The 10610-nt window shown below is 45.6% G+C and overlaps 1 protein-coding gene across 8 annotated transcripts in view; it reads right to left on the reverse strand.

Moving 5' to 3' along the window:
• ctnnd1 (catenin (cadherin-associated protein), delta 1) overlaps positions 1-9515 on the reverse strand; it is a 29506-nt gene extending 19991 nt beyond the window's left edge. Inside the window, exons 1-2 of one of the 8 annotated variants that reach the window (XM_030093621.1) lie at positions 9121-9322; positions 260-407 (exon numbers count right to left, since the gene is read on the reverse strand). In XM_030093621.1, coding sequence (XP_029949481.1) covers positions 260-400 — 141 coding nt within the window. In that variant the 5' untranslated portion in view covers positions 401-407; positions 9121-9322. Of the gene's footprint in view, positions 1-259; positions 408-6653; positions 6883-9120; positions 9324-9433 lie in introns of those variants that run through there. The other 7 variants (XM_030093623.1, XM_030093620.1, XM_030093619.1 and 4 more) reach the window with 7 other exon arrangements.
• Positions 9516-10610: the final 1095 nt, after the last annotated feature.

Below are 10610 nucleotides of genomic sequence, written 5' to 3' on the forward strand. Positions count from 1 at the left end.
TCAGTGTGGGATAACAGACGTGAAAGCACCCTGAAACTTTATCTTCAATCATTCAAGCTGAACTGAAGCAGCCCAGTGTGACGAAAACCCAGAGAGGAGGTATGTTTCCCCCCTGGAAAGGTTTAGTTTGTGCTGCCACCCAGCCAGGCGGGAGGTGACGGCGGAGACGACTTTGGATGAAGCTGCTGGGATGGATGGACGGATGCATGAGAGATGGAGGTGGCGGAGACAGCCGGGACGGGGTTTAATCTGGCGTTACCTGCATGTTGGGGAGGGGGCGGGGCAAGGTGCCGGCACACGACCTCCGCTCCTCCTCCAGAGCTCGGCTCAGCATCTCAAACTGCCTCTCCTGCTCCCGCACCGAGGCCAGCAGGGAGGCCGTGCTCGCACACTGCTCCATTCACACGCTGAGAGCAGAGCACAGGACAGGACAGGACAGGACAGGGTCAACCACCACCAGGAACCCCCCCAGGGACAGACAGGACCACACCCCAGCACATACAGAGACACAGAGGAGCACTGACCCACCGGGACGCGCCGTGAAGGAAAGACAATCAGCTGATCTTTAAATGATAAGCGGCAGGAAGGCGAATGAGAGCAGAGGTAAAGAGAGAACGGGACCACAGTGAGAAGACAAAAGAGAAAGAGCCTACGGCTGGAGAATTAATCAGGAGAAATGGTTATTCAGTGTAAATTCAAGGCAGGATCAGCAAGCTGCTGTCACGTTTCCATGCAGCTTTCACCTCCTGCTTAGCAGGATTAAAAATAGAAGGTGAAAAACCTGATGAGAGACAATTACAGCATGTTTTCAGCTGGAGCGCGAGCAGCTTGTTAGCACTTCTTCTACCCAAATGACAGCGGAGGTGACGAGGAAAGAGGGAGACGAGTGTGAGAGGAGTGAGAAAACCCATCACGAGGCAGCAAATTGATCAGATCAGAGGCGTTTTCATCTGTGAGGGCTGTGCTCTCCACAGCGGCTCCTGTTTTTGTTTTGTGTGAGTTTAACTCTGAATCTGTGAGACAAAAGCACTTCAAATTCTGTAAGTACACAACACAACAGGCCGCCCATGATGTTGAGGATTAAATGAGGACACTTGAGAGGAGAAACTTGAGCTCTGATGTAGCAGCAATCTGTTTGGAATGTTTAAAAGGCATCAAGCAGCAAGAAACTCTTTTTTCCCAGCATTTTAGCTAAAAATACTATTTTACCAAACTAATAACATTTCTGTAGTGAACCTGGTCTTCACGATGTATTCCCAACAGAAAATTCACATTAAAATATTGTAAAAACTGATTATTTCATACCTGGCTGGTGGCAGCAGGACAAAAATCAAACACACAAAAAAACAAAACAAAACTCGGCACACAGATTTCAAAATTGCTTATACATCTCAAACAAGAGGGATCAATTAATTCAGGTGAGAATAAGTAAAAAGGTAGTTTAAGGACATCGGGGAGAAAGTCAATGAGCACCTGAGTGCAGCTTCCAGAGGTAAACTGCAACGCCCGCCCGCCCCGGCGCACCGTGACGAAGCTTTTATTTTCAGACGCTGGTGAAGGAGGATTATTTCTGTCTAATAACGAGCTGACAGGAGCGTGGCTCGTCTCCAAACCAGGGCGAAAAACCATTTTCTCCACTTCAAAGTTGACTGACTGACACACAGATACACACACACACACACACACACACACACACACACACACACACACACACACACACACACACACACACACACACACACACACACACACACACACACACACACACACACACACACACACACACACACACACACACACACACACACACACACCCACCCACCCACCACCGGCTGCCCCAACAAAGACTCCTGGAATACAGTCCTGGTGCTCGCACACGGCAGCAGCAGTTCACATCTGCGCGAGGGCGTGTGACTGTGTATGTGGGTCAGAGACTAAATAAAGGTGGCAAAATGTGTGTGTGTGTGTGTGTGTTTGTGTGTGTCTCTCACTGCTTTTTATCCAAGAGAACTCAGACAGAGCTGTGGCTACTTTGGTGAAGATACATTTCTTTCCATTGATGTGGATTTTTTTTTTTTTTTTTTTTAAACCCACTTGTGGACAGATCAGCACATAGGCTACACAAAAAACACACAAACACACACACACACCGCCACTGTCATACATTCCAGAGACGGATTTAGCATGTCATATCCTGTCTCAGCTGTTGGAAGCCGTCCTAATAAGGGACCCTTTCGCTCTCTTTGTGTTTGGCTCTGGCCGACGTTTCATCTTCCCAGACAAACGCTGAGCGGCGGTGTGGCCGTCCGTCGCTTCCCCGGTGGGAAAGGTTCACAAAGTGAGAGGCAGTCGGAAAAACTTCAAGTGTGTCTCCAGTGTCAAGCCATCCAGCGCATGGATGAGCATTTAAATTAAAGGCTACAGGGTGGAAAATTCAACACTGAATCTTTCTGCATGTAGAGCGTTCACGCACTCTCACGTTCATGTGACGTAACGCCAAATGTCAAACATCTGCAGCTTGAAATTAAAGCAAGTGACGGCAAGAGTCAAGTTAAAGCAGCAGGCTTTCAAATTAAATAAATCTTCCTCGCTCGCAAGAGTTTTCCACCAAAAATTACACTAAAACGTAGCAGATTTTCATGGAAACAGTCATTATGTGAAAACGTTTGACTGCTATAAGCAGCTTTCAGTGATCGAAGGGGTTGAATCAGACACACTGCACAAGCAGCTTCATCCTCTCTAATTCTTTGCTACGTTAAACTCAACTACTTAGACATGATGGCAGTAAGATCTTGTTTTTTGAAAATAATCGCCAACGTTCAACATCTCCTGAGCGTGTGCAGAACAGCCGTTTGCTACGGCCGTGTTGCTCACCAACAGCAGCGGCGTTTCCAGAGACAAAGTCCGAGTGTTTTCAAAAAGTTGCGTCCCCCCCAGCCCACCCTACCACAGAGGCAGAGTCGGAACACTTTCAAAAAGTTGTGTTTTCGGTGGCTGCGAGGTGTAATGGTAACGGGGCCCAATATTTTCTGAGGCCTCCACAGGTCTAAAGGTGCCGCCATCAGTAACTGAGATATGAGAGCAAGGCACCTGAATACGATCAACCCGGGAGCTTCCGACTGGGGAAAGTGGGTGGTTTCTGAGGTTTTGGTCGAAGTTTTTTTCAAGTTCGATGTAACTTTTGATTTTGTTTGTACTAAATAACACTGCCTCTCATCATTTCGGTGAAATATCCATCAGCATGTCCATTTTCCAAGTATATTAACAGCAGAAAACTCAATAAAATCTCTGGTTTCTTTCTGGATGAAAGCAGTCATGAAGCAGCTGAGCTGGAGGCAGCCATGTTGCCTGTCTGTTAATGTCGTTTGAAGTCTAAACTGTTAACTAACCCAGTTGGAAGCTGAATAAACAGCATTAGTGTGGCGTTACGGCGTCTACCTTTACTGAAACAACAGCTCCTCTGACTGAAAAACCCAATTTAACCTCATCCTACAGACTGAAATGGACGTCTGGAGGCTGTAGTGTCTGATGTTTGACACCGCCGCTGTAAAATGTTGACGTAAAAATCTCTTTGCCAAAACTAAGTGGCTGTGTCAGCATGTGACAAACAAATGTTTGCAGTGTTTTGACGGAGCCTGCAGCAGCTGTCAGGAATTTCCATTAGAGACGGAAAACAACCGACCTGACAGTGAACATCAGATACGTCCACACACCACAGGAACATCAACACTTTTCCTTTCTGTGTGTGTCTCTGAGTGGAGGAAGAGCGCTTCCACACAACCACTACTGCTATGCGAGTCCGACCACGGACATTCTTGTGGCAGGGCGCAGCTTCTCGGGAAAGTTTTAAATGGCTTTTGCCACTTGCAGCTCGGGCATTAGTCGTAAATCCATCGTAAGGCCATTAGCTGCGACGCTAAATCGTATCTGCTGATGGAACGGGCCGGGAATTACACCGCTAAGCCACTTACTGCCGCGCAACATCAACCGACTGCTCAGTGAGGAGTCAATCGCAGTGTGTTTGTTTGCATTTCACCCAGGACTGTTTCTGCACTCCCTCATTCCAGTGCCATCACGGCCGTTTCAGGGACGCAGTCAGTGGTGGCTGTGGCAGGCTGACACAAACACACACACACGAAAACGCGCGCACACGCACGCACGCACACAGAAGTGAAGCTATGGTAAAATGCTGTTGTGGCTTGGCGAAGCGCTTCGCTGACTCAGCCTCATTTCAATGGTCAGACAGAGATTTGGACTGACTGTGTGTGACTGTGTGTGTGTGTGTGACTGTGTGTGTGTGTGTGTGTGTGTGTGTGTGTGTGTGTGTGTGTGTGTGTGTGTGTGTGTGTGCGCAGTGCATTTTGTGTGTTAGCTTTGGCCAATGTCCAACTAGTGCCGCCTTTACCATCCTGACTTGAAGCCATGAATACACGTGCACGCTCACGCAGCCCTCCATGCGGGGGACGCTGTGGTCACAGCGAGCTTTCTATTCACGGCGAGGAAGGAAACGTGCAGCGCGCTTCCAAAGGCTGGCGGATGAATTTCATCTCAGGACAAAGAGAAGAGCTGAATACAGAAGCAACAAGTGTGATCTGGCTGGAGCGGGGAGATCGGAGGAGATCAGAGGATGCAGTACTCATTTCAGATGTGTTTGCAGCACGTTTTCATTTTTGCAATCTGAAAATGCTGGAAAATATAAACCATTCTCTCATTAAATGTTGTGCTGACCATCATCGAGCTCCTTCCAAGTGTTTTTCACAGAGAGAATTGGTTTAAATGATCTTATTATGTCCAGGTATGAGGGCGTTTGAATGCTGTGGATCTGTAAAGAGATCAATTTTACATTCGACTTTAACGAAATAAGCAGAAATCTTACTGTTTATTATATTATTGCATTATTCTCCTCCCAAAACAGCATGGTGAACCTCTAGATTAGATCAAGCTGTGTACAAATTAACCTGTCACGGGCAGCGATGGGATCGCCGTGGCGACAGAGGTCAACAGAGGTCAATGGACGGTTCCGTTAATCTACCGGTACTGACAGCAAATGCACATGATCTGGAAAACAAACAATGAAGCCATTCTTCTTCACTTCAGATGGATTTCCTCATGCATGAACAGAAATAATCGACTGTAGATTATATTTAGTGGTACGATGAAAATGCTAAAGACGACTTCAAGTGAAAAAGCGTTTTGGGGGTCTGTTTAGACGACAGTGCTGCATGATGCCACTGAAAACACAACTTCTTGAGAAGTGTTCATAAGTTTTTGCAAAAGTTCAGACTATTTCTGTGCTGACGGTGGAAACTGTTACTAGTCTTGCAAACTGCACATGCTCAGTAGACGGACAATAAGAACAATGTTTTTCCCCCCGGTGGAGCAGGGCTCCAGTGACATTCCACTCGACTTTCTAACATTTCAAAACAGGATTTAGGAGAATATGGAGTCGTGACACTGTGGAGACCAGCAATGCTCTTACTGACCATCTACTGAGCACGTGCAGAAGGACTGTTGACTGCAGTCGAGGAGCGCAGCAGCAGGACCAGGAGCAGCATCTCTGCCCAGCCGATTTCAAAACGTTCAGTGGCTTCGAGCACCGTTGTCGTATAAACAGGTCCTGAATATCAGCAGCGTCCTACATATATCCTTTTCATTGAAGAGGACTAACTGCATGTCTCCAGCAAGCAGCAGGCACACATTTCTTACCCTGAATAAAGTCAGTAAAATAGTATTTTGCATGTAAATTTCAAGTGGTAGCTGTTGCAAATGTCAATCACTCTTCCAGTGAACCCAATAATTCTGGAAAATGTTGCAGAGGCACATAATTACATTTTCTTCATCAGGAGTGGCCTCATACAGAGCTTCTCTGGTGTTCTTCAGCAGATACCCACTGAAATCATGAAGGATCTCAACCACAAAAAAAATGAGAAAACACACGCCTGCGATAAAGATTTACCAGCACTGAACTGCAACTAGAGCGAGACCACTTCTTAACAAGGAAGCGGGTTACAGCGCTGCAGTGAGGTTCATAAAACTGCAAACCGACACTCAACCTTTCCAAGAAACCAAGCAGCAGCAGCAGCAGGGGGAGCAGAGGAAGGAGGGGTCGAGGAGCAGGTTTGAAAATCAGTGCACTTTGATTTCACGCTGCGCGCGTTATCGCACATCTCTGACGTTCAAATAAAAACAGAGTGCAGGTGTGACTGCTGGGAACAGGAGGGAGGAAGTGTGATGAATGGAGAGAGGGAGGGAGAGAGGAGGAGCAAATATAACAAAACCCCAGCTCCTGTGTGTCAGAGGGACACACCCGAGCAGCGCGCCGAAAGCCCGTCATTACAGCCGCTCGCAAATGATAGCCCTGCTTAAAACAACTGGCTGAGCCGCGAGGCTTCAGCCTCCACGGACAAACTCCAGGCTCCACAGGAGACCTGATTCTCCTCCACGTCCCAAAGAAACGCCGCATTTCAGAGCGGATGGCGTGTACCAACTCGCTCACAAGCTCTGTCCCAGCAGGTCAAAGCAGACATACCCCAGGGGCGTTCACAGGAGCATGTCAGGCATGTCCATGCACCGATCAGCTGACTGTACCCTCCACTTTCCACTCGCTCTGAGAGAATGCGTGAAGCACATGAAGCTCTGAGGAGGAAGCTTACTGTGTGCGATCCGCCAGGTAACTTCAGGTAATCCGGCCCTGGTCCAACCACAAAGGAAGAGTGTAAACGGAGAAGGCGTCAGGGCTGCGAGCCTCCTCAAAAGGGGCTGAAAAATGAAGCAACTAAAAACACGCCTGCCACCCAACCACACCCCGCGCATCCAGACCCACACAACAGGTTCTGGCTGTAATCCCGAGCTGCTCCTCCACCAGCAGCACCAGCAGCAGCAGCTCGGATCCTCAGGCCCACCACATCAAAAGCCAGCTGCTGGAAACCAAACAGGGCAGGACACTGAGGAGAAGGAAACACACGCCGTCACCTGAACGCACCGTGCGGCATTCACGGACCACGCAGAGTGGGCGTATTCAGGTGTATTCCATGACGGAAACCGATAAGCACGAACTGGACTTTGACCCCTGGTTTACTGTCTGGCGGCGTCTGAGCGGCACGGACGGCCACTTCCGTGCCCCACCACCACCCCCCGGAGACCCCCACCCGGGGGGAAAGTGACGGAACAGCCCGTTTAAAGCTCCCATGTTTACCGCAGCCAAACGGAAAGGGTGAAATCTAGCACACCCCGAAACCATCCACCGAACAGCAGCCCGCCGGGTTCACCACGCACTTCAGCTTTAATCCGCCTCGATAAGTTTTAACCCTGGTAGTGAGTTTTGTTAAACTTTCCCCGAGGTCTGGCTCTAAATAAAGTTATTCATCAAGCTAACGAGCGTTAGCATTGCGATGAAGTTAGCCTGTGATTGGCGGCTTCTGACAGGCATTTAAAGAGAAACTAGAACTCAAAACCCTCAAATAATCCGCTTTTTTTACACCTCTTAATGCGCTAAAATCGTGTAAGGCCTTTAGGTAAAGCTCTGATTATCTCTGAAGCTCATTTAACGCTTTGAAAATCGAGCAAAATGCATAAAATTTGGCAATTTGTTTATGTATTCACACCAGCAGCCTCTAAAACAGACTACAATATCCAAGAAAGGCCAAAAAAAAAAGTCTTAGGAAAAAAAGAGCATATTATCAACATTTTTTCTCTTTTCAATATTTTGCATGTAGATTACATGAAGCCATGTTCAGAGCTGTCATCAGTACACCCACATCTGTTTCACAAATCCTAAACTAATCTCTTCAGGATGAAACCTGCCCTCAAAGAGAGCAGATTCACCTGGTTCAGTGTGATCCACATCCATCATTTTCACCCGTAAACACTGGTTTCACAAATCACACACATTATCCTGAACAGTTCTCTTTTCTGGGATCTATTGTCTTAGACAAATGTAGAGTAGTTCCTGGTTTGAAGTGACAAAATGCACTAGAATGTCAATATTTTGTATCTGAACAAGAAAGAATGAAAGGTTTTTTGTCCAAACGTAACAACATATGTGCTTTCTTATAGAGCAGATAAGAAGTGTCATAATGTGGGCCTGGTAGAGTCAAGACTTCATGAAGCATTAATAGTGTTTACATTAGAATAAATCCCTCTGGGGATAATCCACTCAGCTACAGTCCATCCCGGCTCAATGTGGTCAACAAGTGCTGAAACATTCATGATCTGCATAAACTGTTTATAAACCACAGGCTGTATCAAACTGTGGAATGACTAAGTTCACACTTGATAATAGGATTCAAGTTTTTGGCCAATTGAAACATTGACTAATGTACAAAAAGCAACAAAATGCTGTTACACCAACAGTGAGATAAACAAAAAGAAAGTTCTGTGCATTTCTAGCTGTCATTTCAAAGAAACATTCTGCAGAGTTTCCAATTAAAATAGACTGTTAGAAGACACATGGTATTACTACTCTAGAGACATTGGCAGTTAATCTAGCTCTTTTCTCTTGATTATATAAACCTGGTCTGATGTTGATCAGAGTATAACAACATGGAATATCTGTTTTTCTGCATTCTCACTAATAGAAAAAAGTTTTCCTGATCTGTTTTAATTCACTCACAGGTTTGACCAATATGAGGGATCATTATTTTGTGATTTTGAAAACTGCAGACTGTTACAAAATGCTTATTTAGCCCCTGAAAGGTAATCCAGTCCAATCTGAAAGTAAGTGTCTACATCTCCAATCAGAACATGATTCTGTGGAACAGAAATAAGGATTATTTCAGCCAGTGAGGATATTCTAGCGCGGATAAGACAACATTTGTTAATTTAACCCTGATCTACAGGAGACAGCACACTGACTGAAATATCTATTTCACTGCGTTTTCCCAGAAGAAAAGCATGCTTTAGGGTGTGATCAGTGACACACCTTTGCAGCACTGAAGCAAACATGAGGAAAGTTTCCCCGCATCCGACAAGAGACCGACTTCACCGCCGCAGTGCTAGCCGAGTTAGCCTCTGCGTTTACAACCTAGCAAGTTCCCCGAAAGAAGAACTGCTCTTTTCCCCTTCTACAACAACCCAGAACCGGCCGCGCTGAGCACAAAACACCGAGAGACGGGTCTTTACCGATTCTGGAGACTGTTAGGCGTGTTTTTCAAAGTCCATAAGTGTGTGCGATGAGGGATTCGGGCCTTAGCTTAGCTTAGCTTAGTCTAGCTTAGCCTCCAGCCGCTCCAGCCGCCGCTCCTGTGTCCTGAACCCGCAGACCACCGCAGCTCCTCCGGGAGAGGCGAGCGAGCTCCACGCCGCGGGAAAAAAAAAACAGTAAAAGACACCGGCGAGAGGTGGCAGGAGCCCCGCGTGTGGCCCGGGCAGGTGACGCTGTCCTCCGCAGGGCGAGAAGCGCTCTCACAATGAAGACGGAGGAGAAAACACCCACCTATGCAATTTCCTCTCGTCTCCTCTGCTCTGCTCCCGGTCCTGCCGCGGCTTGTTCACCGGGCGCTGCGCTTCCTCTGCGGGGGGGGGGCGGGGGGGTTGCGGGGAGGTGGGGGGGGGGGGGGGGGCATATGTGCAGTAATATAATAATCTCATGTATGGAAATAAACCACCGTGCAAGAAAAAGACTACACAGAGAATGTTGAAGAAAAAATATCGTTTCTATTTTTTTAAAATTGATATTTACCTCTGAGTCTGGTTCTGCAGAAAGTTATTTTTTTTCTCTCTGTTAAAGAAACTTGGAATGACTGTGCTTTATTTGCTGTATGAAACTGAACTGAATTGAATTGAATTAAAACGTTGAAAAAAAGGTTGAAAATCTCAAAAAAAAAATTATTATTTTTTTTGTTGAATTTATTTTTTAATTTAAAAATCTTATCTGTAACGTTAATGGATGGAAAGCTCCATCAAACACAAACTTTTCTGCTCCGGTTTCTTTTTCTCATATTAAAATAATAATAGAAGCACTAAGAGATGCATTGAAAAGATTTGTATTGTCGACTTCCCATTTAGAACTTTTCATTTTTTGTCTCCGACCCTGCTCACCAGCAGAATAAAAACAAAGCATTTTGCTATATTATATCAGTACATCTGTTAGAATAATAATACTGAAATATCAGTAATAAATCCTGTATTCATTTTATTAGAAATATTGTGATTTTGGAATGTTTATATACTTATTATTTTTAACCTAATTTCAGTACTCAGTGTCTTCTTCTCTCCTGTTGCTGCTTGTTTTTCCTTCTAATGCCCAGAGAGTGAAATTTTAACCAAAGTCAAATTTCTTGCTTGCTTTTTTACAAACATGGCCAATAAAGCTGATTGTGATTCTGAATTTCAATAAATATTAGATCTAATGATACTGAATGTTTCATGCTTTTAATATAGAATAACAAGAGTTAAATAAGCAAAATACAAATATACGCGATGGTGAAATGGGGTGTTATTTGGGATATTTGTACCATTTTCTCCTGAATTATTTCGCTTGGAATAAATGGTTGTCAGTGAAAGTGTGATGCTGCCCTCGTGTGGTTAGATAGTGGAAGTGCACTTTTACAGCCCATCTAAAAAAAAACTTAAAATTAGAAATATTGTTTAGCTTTTTTTTTTTTCTTTTG

Source organism: Salarias fasciatus, chromosome 6 (assembly GCF_902148845.1).
Source record: "Salarias fasciatus chromosome 6, fSalaFa1.1, whole genome shotgun sequence".
Classification (NCBI taxonomy): domain Eukaryota; kingdom Metazoa; phylum Chordata; class Actinopteri; order Blenniiformes; family Blenniidae; genus Salarias; species Salarias fasciatus.